The 19778-nt window shown below is 43.2% G+C and overlaps 1 protein-coding gene across 7 annotated transcripts in view; it reads left to right on the top strand.

Moving 5' to 3' along the window:
• The window catches only part of PLCH2 (phospholipase C eta 2), a 599022-nt gene that overhangs the window by 447630 nt on the left and 131614 nt on the right, over window positions 1–19778 (top strand). For all 7 annotated transcript variants that reach the window (XM_033921959.1, XM_033921954.1, XM_033921956.1 and 4 more), the window contains one exon: window positions 5982–6075. In XM_033921959.1, the coding sequence (XP_033777850.1) occupies window positions 5982–6075 (94 nt within the window). The remainder of the gene's footprint in view (window positions 1–5981; window positions 6076–19778) is intronic.

Raw genomic sequence — 19778 nt, 5'->3', positions numbered from 1 at the left:
ACCAACATTTTTATATGCAGTATATGGAATTCGGTCTCGTACAACTGGTATCTTTACTGGGTTACTTAAATGTATTCATTAAAAAAATTTCTAACCTGCCGAGACCTAAGTGATTTACAAAACTACAAACATAATCATCACCTAACCAACATATAAACAGGTAAACAAACATATCTAAAACATCTTTAGGTCAATCAAGATACGTTACAAGCTCTTGGTAAATGTTTTCATGTGCTTACAGAAGTGGGTCCCTAAACACCTGGCCCAGAGCATCTTGCCGCATGAGCCGGCTCGACTTTCTTCGCTCAATTGAGCATTGCGGTCTGTCTGTTCCATCCGTGCGGGACTTAAGGCTTTTTTCATCCAGAAACGGTGTCTTTCACTGCATTGGCCCCAGGGAGTGGAACAACCTTCCAGGACACATTCGCCAACAGCAAAATTGACAGAACTGTAGGAAAATGCTGAAGAGACACCTGTTCTGTAAGATGAAATATAGGGTCTGAGTTAGGCTGAGGGAGAAGGAGTGATGACTGTTAAGTGCTGAGTGCTGGTCACGACGGTATTCGATGGTCTGGTCTGTTTTATCTGGCATAATGATTTCTGCCATTGAGGCATCTTGTATGCCTTATGTAATTTCATATTTTGATGTATGTTAGGGTTTCGCTAGTTTTTGCCTTAAATTAAATTTGTTGTTGACGCAACGTGTATGCCATATGCAATTTGATTTGGTGTCGGGTCAAAACCGCGGAAGACAAAGGCGCGCGTCGACAACTGAGCACAGTGCGGAGGCGCGCGCCGAAGAAAATAACTGTTTTTAGGGGCTCCGACGGGGTTGTGTGGGGGGAACCCCCCTCTTTACTTTATACAGATCGCGCCGCGTTGTGGGGGGTTTGGGGGGTTGTAACCCTCCACATTTTACTGAAAACTTCACTTTTTCCCTAAAAACAGGGAAAAAGTTAAGTTTACAGTATAATGAGGGGGGTTACAACCCCCCAAACCACCCACAACGCCGCCGCGATCTGTATTAAGTAAAGTAGGGGGGCTCCCCAACAAAACCCCCGTTGGAGCCCCTAAAAACTGTCATTTTCTTCGGCGCGCGCCTCCGTCTTGCACTCTGTTGTCGGCGCGCGCCTTTGTCTTCCGCGGTTTTGTCTATGAACCATTTGATTTTATATGTAAGTATGTAATTAGTACAGTGTGTTTTTGTATTGATTTGTACAACAAATGTTAATGTCTTATTTTGTATGTTCAAATGTAACTCGCCCTGGATAAGGGCGAGGGAGAAATAAACAAGAAATCAAGAGAATGCCTCCACAACAAAGTTGTTTTTAATAGCTTCATCTTTACTGTTAGATTATTCCATAATATAGCACAGGTGTAGGGAACTCCGGTCCTCAAGAGCTGTATTCCAGTCGGGTTTTCAAGATTTCCCCAATGAATCTGCATGAGATCTATTTGCATGCACTGCTTTCAATGCATATTCATTGGGGAAATCCTGAAAACCCGACTGGAGTATGGCTCTCGAGGACCGGAGTTCCCTATCCCTGATATAGAACCTTCAAATGATATTATAGATGTTCTCATATTAGCATAATGTACATTTGCTGAAGTGCTTTATTAGTCCTAATACTCTTTTTATCTATAAAGAAAAACCCGGCAACATATTTCAAATTGTCTAAATCAGTGGTTCCCAACCCTGTCCTGGAGGACCACCAGGCCAATCAGGTTTTCAGAATAGCCCTAATGAATATGCATGGAGCAGATTTGCATGCCTCTCACTTCCATTATATGCAAATCTCTCTCATGCATATTCATTAGGGCTAGCCTGAAAACCCGATTGGCCTGGTGGTCCTCCAGGACAAGGTTGGGAACCAGTGGTCTAAATAATCCAGTCGGAGATTTTGTTCTCTTGTTTATCTAAGTATCTATAGAGAAATTTTTATAAGCACTTAGAAAGATGTCAAGTTGCTTATGAAATTACCTCCTTAGAGGTACAATTTGCAAATTACAGTTAACCAGGTGGCACTATCCGGTTTACATCTCCTGACACTTTGAGCTATCCATCCATAAGTTAAGCAATTAGCAGCCCAAGACTTTCAAGCGCATCGACCCCTGTGCGGCCAGAATCTACAGAGGTTATTCTCCCAAACTCTCTGTTCATCCCTTCATTTCTAAATCCCAGCCTGTTTTTTCTTGTTTCAGTTTTGAAACCTTGTTTTCTCCTAATCCGATAAATATGTGTTTTAGAAGAACATTCCTCGGGTTAGTGTGTTCTGTTAGAAAAATGCCATTTTTCTTTCTTGATGAGTCGTTCTTTGAGTGAAACGCCAATGGCATGTTTCAAATACCTTATTAGCTCTCAGTTACTGCGAGGAGCAGGGCAGTTATATCCGCAGGGAGTGATAGTGGTATGGATTATTGCAGCCTCTTATCTGGTCAGTAATTTGCAGCATGCTCTCTTGCTAGTTGGCTGCCAAACATTGGCACTTTACAGAGCCGGAAAAGCCTTTTATTCATTCTTTCTTTCTCAGGTACGAGAAATTGACATGTCAACACAGAAGGAAACGCAAAATAAACACAGTATTCCAGCAAATACATTTTAAAATATACATGTACTGTGCCCACCATGGACCACAGATTCAATTATACTGTTCTATCTTGCCTTGAGAGGATTGGAATAGAGATAATCTCATCAACTCGTCTTTTGCATTTAATTTGGATTCATTCTTCCAGAACAGAGCTATGGTGTGTCTTGTTGAAATCAATTGCAGTGACAACTGCTCAGAATCGGATGAAACTGAGGAGTTATCCCATTAACCTGTAAGTCAAACTTCCAAGAAGATCAAATAAAAGTAATTTCCAACTATTCAAACTTCAAAACAGTTGGACAAACCAATGGGACCACCACATACGTATATGGAACCCAACTTCCCCTTACAATCCTTTAGCGAAAAAGGGTTGTAACTACTGTCCTTTTCGGAGAAATGCATTGGGTTGTGTTTTTTGAGGAAATTTATTTCTCTGGAATTCCCAGTCTAGTCTGACCCATTTTCTCCCCGGTTTATCTCCCCTGCCAGATTTAGTCCCATTTCATTCCATTCCATTTTCAGAGTTATTTTGGCCCCAGACAGATAGAAAGGCGTGCTCTGTTTAATTTGGAATTAGATGACACTTTTTTATTGGTAGATCCAGGCAAGTTACATCACCATCTGAACTTCATCAAAAGAAACTCTACAATGTGATACTCGCTAGAGAATGACACGGTGATAAAATTCATTACCGTCCCCGTCCCCGCGGATAACCGCGGGAAATCATCTTCATGTCATTCTTTAAAGAGAGAGGGAAGAATCAGAATATGAATGGCCACAACCACTGACCCACAAGCTTTGCTTTGAAGAATGCTGGTGTAGAAGGACCGAGGTTGAAATAGACACTAGAAAATGACATGGGATTATTTCCCCGCGGTTAACCGCGGGGACGGGAACGGTGATGAATTTTGTCACCGTGTCATTCTCTAATACTCGCCAGCGCACCTTCTCAGGAGTAGCCCCCACGCTCTGGAATTTACTCCCAGAGGGGCTACGTCTTACTCCAGACTACCTCTACTTCAGGAAGCAGGTGAAAGCCTGGCTCAACCCCCAAGTCTTTAATACATAGGGTGATTGACTCTACACTCATTCTGCACCCAGGACTAGCTCACCCCACATATTAAATCAATTCCTTACACGTTGTTTAACTGTATAAACAATTTGCCTTGAGTTTAGCCTCCCTGTCTGTTTATCCCAATGGCCACCACCTATCTTGTCCCATCTAATATCTGCATTTGACCCTTTTGGCTATAGGATAAGCTATATTATAGAAAAACAATAGCATCATATCTATGTTAATTGAATGTTCTGATTTGTGCATAATAGATGCTTCATAAGTATTATGCCTCCCTTTTAGACTTAGTAGATAAAGGCGGGTTGTTCACCCTCTCCAAGGTAGAGAGAACGAGAGGGAACTCTAAAGTTGAAAGGGGACAGATTCCGTACAAACGTAAGGAGGTTCTTCTTCACCCAGAGAGTGGTGGAAAACTGGAACGCTCTTCCGGAGGCTGTTATAGGAGGAAACACCCTCCAGGGATTCAAGACAAGGGGCTCATTTTACTAAGCTGCGCTAGGGTTTTTAGCAGCATTTTAGCTCAATGCTGGCATTAGCGTCTAGCGCACGGGGGCATTTTAGCGCATGCTATTCCGTGTGTTAATGCCCTAATGCAGCTTAGTAAAAGGAGCCCAAAGTTAGACAAGTTCCTGCTGAACCAGAACGTGCGCAGGTAAGGCTAGACTCAGTTAGGGCACTGGTCTTTGACCTAAGGGCCGCCGCGGGAGTGGACTGCTAGGCGCGATGGACCACTGGTATGACCCAGTAGCAGCAATTCTTATGTTCTTATACTGAAGGGATTATATTTTTCTTCTCTGAATTCAGTGCTTTTAATAGGTATATTTTTGAACTGTTTTATGGTAGTTTTATTTATAAGCTTCAATTTATTTATTTTGACTTTACCTCATTCATTGTATTTATGTTTATATTTGGGGGTTTTTTTTGTTTGTTTTTTTTACTACTGTTATGCTGTTAACAAAATTGAAACTTTTATGTTGAATTATACCCGCTGAACACCACCTTGGGCGACTCTCTTCATCAAGGCGGTTAATAAATCCCAATAAATAAATAAAAATTGCCTTCTGCTATAGCTTGCTTGATGGCTTCTATAGTACCATTGCGTTTTTTTCCTCTTTATCTTTTTTTTTTTTTTTTTTAGGTTGTATCATTAATTATGTCTTGAGGCAGAGCATTGAACAGAACCTGACATGGAGCATTTGATTACAGGCAGTCCCCAAGCTACAGACGCCCGACTTAAGTACGACTCGTACTTAAGAACGTGGTTGCAGCTTCATTTGATTTCGCTGAGCAGTATTTCCAGTGGCCTAGACTCCTACACTTCTCCTGTAGCAGATTCAGGAATGATGCCTGGCCACATTAAGAAGAGTGTGTGGTTGTGCATGCTATACCTTACAGGGAACAGTTGGCCCTTTTGTCAGCTGGGAGCAGAATCCTAAAATCTACAAGTTCTGAGTTACATACACATCTGACTTAAGAAGTAACTCGTTCTTAACCTAGGAACTGCCTGTAAAGGAATAATCAAGCCATTGTGACATCGTTGATGAAGTTGGCTCTTAGGCATTGGTGGAATGAGGCACTATGACATCACAATATGAGTTCTGGAATGTTGCTACTTAAGAATGGGTTGTGGCTTCATTGAGCTGTATTTCCAGTGCTATAGACTCCTACACGTCTCCTGTAGCAGATTAAGGAATGATGCATGGCCACATTAAGAACAGTGTGTGGTTGTGCATGCTGTACCTTAGAGGGAACACTGGTAGGGACGCTTGGCCCTTTTGTATGCTGGGAGCAGAGATAAGCAGCCAGAATCTTAAAATCTACACATTCTGAGGTACATACAAATCTGACTGAAGAACAGCTTTAAAAATGTAACTCCTTCTTAACCCAGGGACTGCTTGTATTTGAATGCTAAGAAATTATATCTTTTGAACAGGATTTTAAAGAGCATCTCTTTCTATCCATGATCCTGTAGTCTAGATAGAATATAATATGCTCCGTGCTGTGCACTTGGCATGTCAAGAAAGATACTCCAAAGTGTTACATGTGATAGACGCTTCTGCAGGGTAATGCTCCCCAAGCCGAATGACCTAGAGGCAAATGCTGTCTACACGCTTCATTATTGATGATCAGAGCGGTGCCAACAGATCTTTTTCGCGCCATGTTGAACCTGACATTGATTGGCAGAGATGAGAATTTAATTGGGTGAAAGGGGGAAGGGCAGGGGGGGTGGAGGCACTAAGCTTCAGAACGAGATTGGCGTTGGAAGAACTGACCCGCGCAAGCTGACGTGGCTTCTCTTTATTCATTCTCCTTTTCAGATGGCCAATGTGACCAAAGAGTTCTGTCTAGAAATTGTTAATCAGTTTGAGCCCTGTCCAGAGAATAAAAACCAGGGAGTTCTTGGAATCGATGGTAAGTGCTCGGCATTTTGTATTTGTTGTTTGAACTTTTTTTTTTTTAGGGTGGGGATGGACTGGAATACTAATGATTATTTACGAACTATATTTTGTCGTGCTTGTTGGCAGTGAAGGCATGGGAGATTGCATGAATTGCAGATGAAATGTAAGTAGTACTGAGCAATGCTCATTACATTAGAGCCCTTATTTTAGAAGCCCTGTTCACTATTTACATATGCAAATAACTGCCTTTTTACTAGAGAATGACACGGTGACCAAATTCATCACCGTTCCCGTCCCCGCGGATAACCGTGGGAAATAATCCCATGTCGTTTTCTAGTGTCTATTTCAACCTCAGTCCTTCTACACCAGCATTCTTCAAAGCAAAGCTTGAGGGTCAGTGGTTGTGGCCATTCATACTCTGATTCTTATGTGAGCCAAGGATAATGAAGCCATTGTGACATCACTGATGTGATTGGCTCTTAGGCACTGCTGGAATGAGGCATTATGACATCACAATATCTGCTCTGGATACCAGAGACTGTCATTCTGTAGTGTCTGTTTCAACCTCAGTCTTTCTACACCAACATTCTTCAAAGCAAAGCTTGCGGGTCAGTGGTTGTGGCCATTCATACTCTGATTCTTCCCTCTCTCCTTAAAGAATGACATGAAGATGGTTTCCCATGGTTATCTGCGGGGACAGGGACGGTGATAAATTTTGTCACCGTGTCATTCTCTACTTTTTACTTGTAAATCAAATAAACCAGTAAAACCTGATTTTGGGGACGCGGGCACTCGCATATGTATATCTGAACTACTTTTAGTTCGCAAGGAGGGCATGATATGGGCAGGGCTAAGGCATAGCTGAGATCTACGTGTTTATTCCCCATTTCAGAAAGGGTTGGTCCAGTGGGTCAACATCAGGATTTATAGCTGCTCCCTCCTAACAGGAGGGGATTAATGGTGTTTTCAGTCTTATTCCCTGATACTTATTTCCCCATACAGTTTATAAAAAAAAAAATAATAATAATAATAAGGAATGAGACCTCTGTTAATTAGCAGCATTTATTAATTAGTATGTTTACAAAATCTAATAGATGCTGGTACTGTCATCTTGAATTAGGGACACTGGATCATTTGTTGTTCTTTTGTCCTTTGATACTCAACTTCTGGAAATCAATATGGGGACAAATCAATTTGATTCTGGAGTCTTCGATTCCATTGTCTTATGAGGTGGTGATCTGTGGTACATTGTTGTCACCTAAACCTCCATTGGATAGATATAAAAGTAGACCATTTGCCATAATAACTGGGATAGCCATGCAAATGGTTACTAAAAACTGGAAAAATTGGAATAGACTTAATTTCTCCTTTTGGTGGGGTTCTTTGTGTTTATGTTTCAAATATGAGAAAATGAATTCAGAAATTACATGTAATAATAAGCTATTTAAATTAACATGGGGTCCATTGACCAAAAAACCCCAGCCTACATAGCATCCAAGCTACGCCTATACACACCTAACCACCCCCTCCGTTCCAAAGCAGAATAAAGACTCAGCATTCCCGTAGGGAGATCCCTCCGAATGAGTACGGCGTACAAACGATCCTACAGCCATTTCCTACCTCAGCTATGGAACCGACTGCCCACACAGATCAGGTTGCTAGACTCACTAATGACCTTCCGCAGAGCAGTAAAGACCTTCCTCTTCCGCCAGTCGGGCCATTAAAAACTGCCTCCTCAATATACTTCTCCTAGTATTCTTCGCTATGACCAGTCTGGTCTCTAGAATAAGCTCTGTGATTGTCTACTGTAACCTATTTGTCATGACTAGTCCGTTTTCAAACGATTGTGAATGTCCACTTGTAACCCGTTCTGAGCTTCTGGGAGAACGGGATAGAAATCGAAATAAATAAATAAAATTGACAATTTTGTTAACACTGATTAGCTGGATTATCCCCTTATTTCCTATTTGATTTACACATCCAGGGAGGGGGGTATTATATTTTCTTGTATTCATTGACCAAATGAAAGTCCTGTTTATGATTTTTACTCTGTCTCCACTTTGTTTTTGTTCTTTAATTAGGGGGGGGGGAATGTTTTGTAGTATTTCTTTGATCAATTGTAAGTTCTGTCTTGAAGTCAATTGTATGTATATTTTAATGCACTGTTTTTGAATGGAAAATTAATAAAGAGCTTAAAAAAAAAAAAAAGTATGTTTACAAAACAGCAGGCATACACATGGAAGGCGTAGCCTAACGGTTATAGCAATGCACTGAGAACCAGTGGAGAACCCCGGTGTAGCGAGGGAGGTTGGTGCCCTGGGCGGTGGAACTCTGTATCACTGTGCCATGCCCTCCCCCCCACTCCACCACTCTTACCCACCGCTTAAGCACCCCCCTGCGCCCCATGTCCTACTATCAAATCGTGCTGTTTGAAGAGATTTCTTGAGAGAACTCTCTCTTTCCAGGCAGCCAAAATGAACGCCTGGTTTGGCAAAATCATGCCAGGAGCCTCATCCTATTATTTTTTTTAGAAAACGATTAAAGACACAATTACTTGACAAATTTGTAACTCAAGCTTCCTAATTGCTTTTTAAATATAACATGTATTGTGTATATTCTAGAAATTGATGTATCTTTTTGAATTGTATATTCGCTGGATGTTCAGCCCTATCTGCTGCGAACCGCCTAGAGCCATTATTATTCTGCTACTAATGACATTGGCACAAATAATGGTTCATAGACAACGGCGCGAAAGACAAAGGCGCGCCCGGACAATTGAGGTGCGCGCCGCTCTAAATTACTTTTTTTAGGGCTCCGACAGGGGTGTGTGTGGGGGAACCCTGCCACTTTACTTAATAGACATTGCGCTGGCATTGTGGGGGATTTGGGGGGTTGTAACCCTCCACATTTTACTGTAAACTTAACTTTTTCCCTAAAAAAAGGGAAAAAGTGAAGTTTTCAGTAAAATGTGGGGGGTTACAACCCCCCACAACGCCCCCACAACGCGGCGTGATGTCTATTAAGTAAAGTGGGGGGGGGGAGTTCCCCCCCACGCCCCCCCCCCCCCGTCAGAGCCCTAAAAACAGTAATTTAGAGCGGCGCACGCCTCTGCGCTGCGCTCAATTGTCTGGGTGCGCCTTTGTCCCGGCGCGCTTTTGACCTGACACCCAAATAATTAACAAAGCTGCCGACTTTTACTCCATTTTGTAAAATATCCCACTGCCGGGCATGAACAAATTCGCACTATCCATCATCTAAATATGGCTTTGGATATTTAAAGGGATTTCCGCGTTATAGTGAAGAGGTCGCATAATTTTCAATTTCCTTTTTTTCTGTGATGGTGTTTGTGGAAAACAGATTAAGGCAAAAGTGTCAAGATTCTCTTTTTCAGCCCCACTTCATGATCAATAGGTGCTGGCTGATGCCGAGAAGTTTTATTACAGCGCGCTTCATGCATTAATTCACGTCTTTGTGCAGTATGATGAGAATGAAGTGGGCCTCAAATGAAACAGCTGGAGGTAGGGACAGTAGAAGCCAGAATTTTATTCAAGGACCTGATGCGGCCTGTGTTTCAGGATTTTTCCTGCATCGGTTATCAATGAAGATCTCACAAAAAAAAGGGGGCTTTCCAAGTTTTATTAAACATTTGATAGAACGCTAATAAATATTTCTAAGCGATTTCCATTAAAAGTTAGGGTAAAGACACATAGACAGTGCTAAGGTATACCGTATTTTGACGTCAGAGAAAGGGCGGGACCGCCGGAAAAGGAAGCAGCGCAGACGCAGGGCTCAAAGAAGGGGCGGGACTGCCGGCAGAGGAAGCAGTAGGACAACAGTAGGCAGCTTCTCCATGATGGGGGGGTGGGGAGGCTATGGGGGTGCGAGCGGTCCTTCAGGGTGGGGGTGCGGGTGCGAGTGTGAGCGGTTCTTCGGGGTGGGGGTGCCAGCGGTCCTGCGGGGGGGGTGAATCAGACGTCGGGGGGGGCATCAGGCTTTCAGGGTGGGGACAGGACTTCAAGGGGGGACAGGACTTCAAGGGGGAGAGGAGAGTCGGGGCGGGCAAAAGGAGAGTCGGGGCGGCGACGGTAGAGTCGGGACGGCATGCGCGATATACGGGTGTGCGCGGTATATAAAAATGTATTTACATAAATTACAGTTTCCCGCGCGCTATACCCGTGTACGCGTTTTACACGGGTGTGCAGTATATGAGTGAAAATACGGTAAACTTGCTTACTAGAGATATAGGAAAAGAGGGAAGAACTGCACTTGTGATAGGAAAGTAACACAATAAAGGTTAAAATGTTATGGAGAGTTGGGTGGAAGCCTAATAAAGCCTAGTTTATAGCTGTAATTGTTTTACATGGGGATCTAAAGTTAATCCCTGAATTTAACTCTGAAAGGCGTCATTAGAAAGGAAACTGTTAAGGGTGCTTTAGAGTTTTGCTAATCGTACTTCTTCACTTATGAATGATGGGAGGCGATTCCATTTTTGCGGCGCGGTTGCTGAGAAGATGTCAGCTCTTGTACTGATCATTTTTAAAGAAGGAATAGACAGGAGATTATGATCTGCGGATCTTAGTGTTCTCGAGGGAGCACAAGGTATTGAGGCCATCTTTTACTAAGGTGCGCTAAGCCATATTTAGCGCACGCTATATCAAAATGTGCACTAACCTCTAACGCATCCATAGAATAACATGCACGCGTTAGCATTTAGCGCGTGCTTATATTTACCGCGCGCTAAAATGCATAGCGCTCCTTAGCAAAAGAGGGGGTAATAGTCTATCAAGAAAAGTGGGTTGGTTTGACCAATAGATTTTGAATATAAGAAGGGCTAGTCTAAATGTTAATTCTGGGGGGGGGATCGGTAACCAGTGTGCATTTTTCAAGAGGGGTGTAACGTGATCAAATTTTTTTGAGGTTATGATTTTTATTGCTATATTTTTCATTATTTGTAAATGTCTTATTTCTCTTTGTGGTAGGTTGCTGTCTAGGGAGTTGCAGTAATCCAATCTTGTAATAATCCAAATCCTTGGGTAACTTTCTGCAGTTCAAAGAATCTATTGAGAAGAAAGGCTAAAATAAATACTGTGTTTCTTCTGAGGGTTATTTCATTGTCTATTTGGTTTGCTGCACTGTGCATTGCTGATTCCCTCTGGTCAAACTGTATACGATAGAAACAAAGAAACATTATGGCAGATATATGACAAATGGCCCATCTAGTCTGCCTATCTAATCTACCTATACAGGCTCAAAGTGACTTTAAAGGGAGGGGAGAAGATGGGGGTGGGGGTGGGTGGGAGAGGGAGGTGGATGGGTAGGATGGTGAGGGAGGGGAGAGAAAAGAGGGGGGGAGAGGAGGTGGGAGATCCCACGTACCTGTCCCATGCTTTCTTGAATTGTCTCCATCACTTCTACTGGGAGACTATCCCATGCATCTATCACCCTTTCTGTAAAAAAGTATTTCCTTAGATTTAACTCCCGATGGACCCTAGCATTCTTCTAGGGATGAGGCCCTTCCGTTAGCCAACAAAGTATGTTGAATGCATTCTCAGAGAAGCACAGGCCAGAGTCCTTCAGCCAACCGGCAGGATCCAGCACAGTGGCCACAACTAGCCTGCCTGTCACAATTGATAACATCAGTGTTTTAACATTCTAGATCAGTGGTTCCCAAACCTGTCCTGGAGGACCCCCAGCCAGTCAGGTTTTCAAGATATCCCTAATGAATATGCATGAGAGAGATTTGCATACCTGTCACTTCCATTATATGCAGATCTCTCTCATGCATATTCATTAGGGATATCTTGAAAACCTGACTGGCTGGAAACCACTGTTCTAGATGATAGCAATGCATCCTGTGGTGTATTGATCAATGATTCGTGAACCCAGGTATAGCTTAGCAAGAGGCTTCCATTTGTATGCTGACTCCTGAAATGAACCCATCTTTTTTTGGTCCCCATACTCTTTATTTCAGGGGCATCCAACATGTGGCCTGCTTGACCTCAGGACATGGCCTACTGAAAGATTTTTTTTCCAGCAGAAATTTTTGTTATAGAATTAGCATACATGATTTTGAAGCATTATAGAAGTATTTACAATTTTAGAAGAGAGATTTTGCACATTTAAGTGAAATTGGCAAGTCATATGCCTGCTCCTAAGTTTCCATCATGGAGCACATAGAAATGGGAGGAGGAACTCAAGTGACATCACATTTTAACTATTAGCAAAGCTCTAGATTCCTTGTAGAATCTTGGAAGTTCTTGGTTTTTCAGTGACAGCATTCCCTTGGCCTTAAGCATCATCAGTGTTTCCTACTTAGAGCAGTGCTCAAGCGTGTGTTGCCTTACAAGGTCGTATAGTTAATTGGGATAATGGCAGATACCATTGAGGAAGGCAGGTAGCTTGCAGAATGGTCTGCATCCATTAACAGCTTGGTGGTGCTTTGTGCATCGTAAATCAGAGACCATCTAGCGTCTGTCATTTAGCAGGGCATTAAAATTAGAGGCAACCAGTACTCTTAAATGTCCTTCAAATTAAATTGTGTTATTCCTTGGGTTACCATTTATTATTTTTGCTCGGAATGTATTTTCGGTGTTTTACATATGATGTTGATGCATGATCTTTGTCTTCCCCGTCTGTGCAAGGATGAAAATAGAAACACTGGGTGACATTGTTATCAAACCAATTTAGGCCTTATGGCTAATTAAATCTCTCTTTAATCACTTTTTGCTAGAGAGGGGAGAGGAGAGGGAAGAAATTTTGGATTGATGCCATATGTTGCATGCATCTTTGTTTTCCAAAAACAGACGGGCAGAGGAAACATGGGATGGAGGTGAGGAAGAGGGCAGCAGCTGCTTAAACTTTAATATATCAGCACAGTGCACCACAGAAACTGTAGGAAGAGAGGGGGGTGTACAGCAAGGAGAGGAGTGGGAAGGACAGAGGGGTGCCACACCCTTAGGAAGACCGCACCTGGGGCTGATTAGCTTCCCCGCACCCCCCCTTACTATGTAGCCATCCACCTATTTTAAGTTTGGGTCCACCCAGCAGCAGCCCACATCACTGGTGTTGCCAACAGGCTTCCCCAAACCTTGCAATCTGAAGATATTTTCTCCTGGAACACTTTGGACTTTTGAATAGCAGGGAAGTAGGCAGCGTGCTTCCATCTGCCGACACGAGTGCGCGCTGCACTTGCTCGGTCCACGTGCGGCTCCTAAGGCACAGATTCTGCAAACGGCACCTACAAAAACGGGGCCGGACTCGTTTCATTCGTGCTTAGGCGCTAGTGACAGAACCGCGGCTACCGGCATCTAAGAAAAAAGACGTAGGCGCCGGTAATGCAAGCCAGGGTTTTAAAGGCCTACATTTCCGGTGCCTAAGTTTTGCGGAGAATTGCACATAGGTCACTCTGCCCCTAACCATACCGGTGACGGTACTAAAGCGCATGGGTCAATTGCGTGCGGGCAAAGGAGCTCAGACAAATGCGCGCAGGACGTCAGTGCGCCAGATTAAAAGTTAAATTTAAAGCGCTCTGGGGTGTGTGGCCACTTTACTTAGAAGTTTTGGTGCTGCCGTTGGTGGATGGGGAAATCCCCCCGCCACACACACACACTTAGAGAGGAATTGTAATTTTCCCCTAAAACAGGGAAAAATTACACTTTCCTCTGTAATGGGGAGGGGTTCCCCCCTAAACCCCCTGACGGCAGCGCCAACACTTCTAAGTAAAGTGGGGGGTTCCCCCCCCCTTGGAGCACTGTAAATTTAACTTGTAATCCGGCATGCTGACGTCCTGCAAGTATTTGTCTGAGCTCCTTTGTCCATGCGCTATTGTCACACACGCTTTCATTTATGTACCAACCATGCCTACTTCGACCATAGAACATAAGAAGTGCCTCTGCTGGGTCAGACCAGAGGTCCATTGTGCCCAGCAGTCTGCTCGCACGGCGGCCCAACAGGTCCAGGACCTGTGTAGTAGTCCTCTATCTATACCCATCTATCCCCTTTTCCTCCAGAAAGTTGTCCATTCCCTTCTTGAACCCTAATACTGTATTCTGTCCTATCACACTCTCTGGAAGCGCATTCCAGGTGTCCACCACCCGTTGGGTGAAGAAAAACTTCCTAGCATTGGCTTTGAATTTGTCCCCTTTCAACTTTTCCGAATGCCCTCTCGTTCTTGTAGTTTTCGAAAGTTTGAAAAATCTGTCCCTCTCCACTTTCTCTGTGCCCTTCATGATCTTGTAAGTCTCTATCATAACCCCTCTAATCCTCCTCTTCTCCAGGGAAAAGAGCCCCAGTTTCTCCAGTCTCTCAGTATATGAAAGGTTTTCCATACCTTTTATCAGACGCGTCGCTCTCCTCTGAACCCTCTCGAGTATTGCCATATTCTTCTTAAGGTACGGCCACCAATATTGGACGCCCTACTCCAGATGCGGACGCACCATCGCCCGATACAACGGCAGGATAACTTCTTTCGTTCTCGTTGATTATACCTAGCATTCTATTCGCTCTCTTAGTGGCCGCTGCGCACTGTGCCGTCGGCTTCATTGTCTTGTCCACTATTACCCCCAAGTCCCTTTCTTGGGTACTCTTACTCAATAACATCCCTCCCATCGTATTGCTGTACCTCGGGTTTCTGCTTCCCACATACAATACTTTACATTTCTCTACCGCTAGATGCCATGTTGTAGGTGCGATTCCGGCACCTACAGTTTCCCCCTATTTTATTATAAAATGCTTAAAATTTTTATGTAAAGCGATCAAACAAATTTTTAATAAACTTGAAACTTTTATTAATGAATTTTTAATTGGTTTTAAAAGGCACATTCCATTACAGCGCCAATTAAAGCAATTAGGTTTGACGTCTGTAGGCGCGATCTAGGTGCCTGCTGGCGGCTAACTTACGGCACTGTTTTCAGAATCTGTGCCCGAAGTGACTTTATCAAGTGGAGCTGAAGAAAAGAGGTCCTCAAATGAGGGGGGGTCATAAGATGAAGGTGAAAGAGAATAGATTGGGGAGCAATTTAAGGAATAAACACACAGAAGAGTTTCCCAGGAGAGGTGATAGAGATAGGAATGATATCTGAGTTCAAGAGAGCATAGCAAAAGCACTGTGGACACCTGAGGAGGAAGGAGGGTCCAGCAAAGCTGAGCATTTGGTGTGGTGTGGTTTGGTCATTCATTCTTTCATTTTTCTCTACCGTTCTCCTAGGGGAGCTCAGAATGGTTTACATGAATTTATTCAGGTACTCAAGCATTTTTCCCCTGTTTGTCCTTGTGGGCTCACAATCTATCTAATGTATCTGGGACAATGAGGGGATTAAGTGACTTGCCCAGGGTCACAAGGAGCAGGGTGGGTTTGAACCCACAACCTCAGGGTGCTGAGGCTTTAGCTTTTTTTTTTTCTTTTTTAAATTCTTTATTTAATCTTTGTTACATACAAAATATAACAAGATACAAGAATATCAAACCACACAGGAAAACAAAGACCAAGAAGATAATAAAATAAAATATCTCTTTTTCAATGATCCAGTCCACATTATTGGAGATGCTCGGTGAACAGTGAAAGAGAAACTATATTTATAAAAACAAATCAATCAATCAAAGTCCCATCATGGTTAGACACATTGGCCATTTCTTTTCCATTTGTCACTAATTACCCTCAACCATAAAGAAAAACTTATTCTAACACTTTCAATACAGATTTATCTTTAAGAAATTCTTCTAACTGAAAGGGATCCATAAACGTATATTTATCACTTGCATAGGTTATCAAACACTTGCAGGGAAGTTGGAGAAAGAAGGTTGCTCCTACTGCCAAGGCCTTAGGCTTCGGCAGGCTTTAGTTTTAACCACTGCGCCACTCTAGAAATCAAAATGAGCCAGGTAAAGGACAATCAAGCCATTGTGACATCACTGATGAGGCTGGCTCTTAGGCATTGGTGGAATAAGGCATTATGATGTCACAATACCAGCTCTGGTCTGGTTATCAGAGGCTGAAACTTTTCACACTGTTTATTCAATTTTCTATGCTGTTCTCCCAGGGGAACTCAGAACGGCATTTTTTCTTTGTCTGTCCCAGCAGGTTCACAATCTATCTAATGTACCTGGAGCAATGGGGGGATTAAGTGATTTGCCCAGGGCCACAAAGAGCAGTGTGGGTTTGAACCCACAACCTAAGGGTGCTGAGGCTGTAGCTTTAACCACTTCGCCACATTCTAATTCTTTATCTGCTGTCATTTTTTTTTTTTAGCACTGATACAATTTACTAATATTTTTGTAGTCTGATCTGAATTGCTTGAAAGTTTTGCAGTCCTGGGTGAAACCTGTTGCATCGGTAGCATTACAATGGGTAACCACCATTAATTATTGTAATATAATTTGCATTTTCTCCTCAGAGAATCGTACAAGCTCATTACAGTTTGGCTTTTTTAATGACTCATTAAAGAAATAATGTATGGCCTCATTCTTAATCTGCAATTCTACCTTGAATGTTATTACTCCAAAGTCATGATGAGGAGTTAGAAGATACCAGAAAATTATAATAAGAAATGACTCTTGCCTGCGGGTATGATTCCAGTGGACGTGAAATCAAAATGCAAGCGTGGTTGCATAGAATCTGTCTATAATTTAGCATCATGTCATTCCCGTCGTTATGTGCTGCAGTCTAGACTGTTTTAAAGTGGGGGCATTGCAGGGTTTCCAAGCCATCTTTCAAAGTCACCAAAGTCACCAAAGATGATGGCTGTGCTTGATCATTTTTATGTGTAGATATTAACTTTGTCCAAAGTTTAAGAGAACTGATTTTAATTAACACTGAAATCTATTTGTTCCCCCCTGAGTTCATCAAGTTCTTAATATTGCATATCATTGCAAGTCGCGTAATGTTAAAATAGTGTCATCCTTTCACAAAGCCCGTAGTGCAAGCTGCCCAAAAAAGCTCAAAAATAAAGTGGTCCGTCTCACCCCAACCAAACTTCCAACTGCGTTTTTTTGGGCAGCGTGCACTACGGGCTTTGTGATAACAGCTACGGCGAAACGCGGCAAGCCCAGAGTTCTTCTAAAGGGTTTCTAGGCGATGTGACATCTGTGCACATATTTCAGATAAGTGGTTTTTGACATTTTTTTTTACTTGCAATATAAATTGAAAAACATTCGGAAAAGCTTCAAATGTATCTGACATTTGAATTTATCACTTAATCAGGCGATAAGTAAATCAAACTTTTGACTTCCCTTTTAAATTCCCTTACTATGGGACTTTACATTTGACTGCTCGTGACGTATTTTCCATAACCATATAATGCCAGTGGTTCTAAAGCCACTTTGAAGCTACAAAAAAAAAATAATCCATTATTCTTTTCAGATGAAATCAATAATTTAGCTGATTGCCGTAATTTTTTTTTAATGTATTAAGGGGGAAAAAAAATCCTTTCAAAGTAGTAAAAAGAATCATTTTTAGGGCAGTCCTCGCAATGATCATTTAAAAGGATGTTGCCTGATTTTTGTGCAGAGATGCAATTTCGAGTACAGTTAAGCAGTAGAGGTTTTGTAAAACATATAAAAATATTCTTCCTACAGCTGGTAATTTGAAAAGTGAAATTTAGGACCAGTTTAAAAGTCTGATAGGGGTCTGCTCCGTAGGCTGGAGAGAGAGAGGAAGAGGAAATTCCTTCTTTACTGAGAAGGGTTGAATAACTGAGCCTGACAGCTGAGCTGGTAGAAGCAGTTGTTGGTCATGATGGAATGGAACGATACTTGGGACTGATATAAGAAGGCAGAGCTATGAATAACGCTGAGAGGTTCTGTAAACTCCACGGTGGGAGAGGAGGCCTGGATACTTGGCCTAAATAGAAGACTTTGTCTGCTCATCTACTCTAGGATTGCCATATTTTTTATGGGGGGAAAAAAGAGGGCATGCAGCCCTACCCCCACAAGCCTCCTCTCCTCTTCTTCCTGGATCTCAGGGCCACATCTGGAAGGACTCTGTGCGTGTGAGTATGTGACATGATGACTAGAGAATGACCCAGGGACAGATTTGTCCCCGTCCCCCAGGAACTCAATTTTCCCGTCCTGTCTCTGCAAGTTTTGTCCCTGACCCTGTCCTGAAGCTCAGCCTTAGCCCCGCAATCCTCAAACACTTACGATTTGTAAAGTGTCTGAGGCTTGTGCAGATGAGGACGGAGCTTGCGGGAATGGGGGCAGGGACAGGAAAGAACTCTCCGGGATGGGATGGGAAAATGAGTTCCCCGTGGAGACGGGGGAGAATTTGTCATTCTCTAATGATGACATCACATGCACACATGTGTGTGACATCACATCACATCCGTGCATACCGGAGGCCCTCCAGATGCGGCTCCGAGCCGGGGCCACCCAAACCCAGAAAAAGTGTTAGATTTTCTAAATCCATCTGGACACCCGGACAATCCTCTAAAAAAGAGAACATGTCCAGGTAAATCTGGTAACCCTAACCTACTCGGAATAGTAGGGGAGCACGGAGGGAAGATGTCTAAACCAACACTGTTAAGAAGAGTAAAGGGTTATGAGTATGATATATTGTCTTTCTGTGGTACAGTCAAAGCTGTTTTACATATTATTTCATTCAGCTATTTTCTCTGTCCCTAGTGGACTTATCATGAGGCAAGAAAGGGTGAAGTAATTTGCCCAGGATAACAAGGAGCCACAGACAGAATCAAATCCAGTTCCCTTGGATCTCAGCCCACTTGACTGACCATTAGGTTACCGTTCTGCAGGTCGTCAACTATGTCAAGCTGAGGTGTGGCCAAAGCTTGAGCAATGTAGACGGCAACAATGATGCTGAATGGGATGGCAACTTGGTCCTTATCTGCTATCCTCTATTACAGTGTTCTTCAACCACCGGTCCATGGACCAGTGCCGGTCTACAGAAATTTCCTGCCGGTCCATAGGGCCAGCACGTGCATCAGGCCCAAAACAGTGTTCTTCAACCGCCGGTCCACGGTGCGATCGATGCGGCGTTATCTTTGAGCCAGCTCCCTCTTCCTAACTGATTCAGCGCACAAAGCCACGGGCAGCGGCTCCTACGGGCGTCCTGCGCCTGAACTGGAAGCCTTCTCTCTGACGTTGCAACGTCAGTGGGAAGGCTTCCAGATGAGGCAAGGGGCGTGGAAGGTGCAATTAGTAGTATTATGGGGGCGGGGTCTGGGGTGGACATTGGGTAGAGATGGGCGGGGTCTGGCCCATGACTTAGCCCAGTGTTCTTCAACAGCCGGTCCACGGACCAATGCCAGTCCACAGAATAATTTTTTTTATTTCTGCTGGTCCATAGGTGTAAAAAGGTTGAAAAACACTACTCTATTACACTTCAAACCTATGAAAAATAAGTTGGGAAAACAAAAAGTGTGTTGGACCCTGCTGCTGGAGAATATTTTGCTTGACAGTAAGAATATGATAGATGCATTGCATAGCTGGCGAACCTAATGCTTCTACTAGCAAAGACTTCCCCAGTCACTAACTAGGGAGAAATCTTAAAGGGAAGTGCAAACAGCTGATCAGTGTTAGAAAGCGTGAAGTTAATTACTTGAGCTCCATTCTAATGGAAGCTGGGAGCTGGGAACTGACAGAAGAAAAGTGCCCTCGGTATCATGCAACAGAGCATCTGATAGTGCCTCAGTGCTTCAACCTTGCAATGTGGCCTCTTTTCTGTAAGTGCCGCACAGGGAAATAGTAGGTGTCACTCGCCGAAGA

Source organism: Geotrypetes seraphini, chromosome 15 (genome assembly GCF_902459505.1).
Source record: "Geotrypetes seraphini chromosome 15, aGeoSer1.1, whole genome shotgun sequence".
In the NCBI taxonomy this organism is placed as follows: domain Eukaryota; kingdom Metazoa; phylum Chordata; class Amphibia; order Gymnophiona; family Dermophiidae; genus Geotrypetes; species Geotrypetes seraphini.
This window is presented reverse-complemented; position numbering and strand designations above follow the sequence as displayed.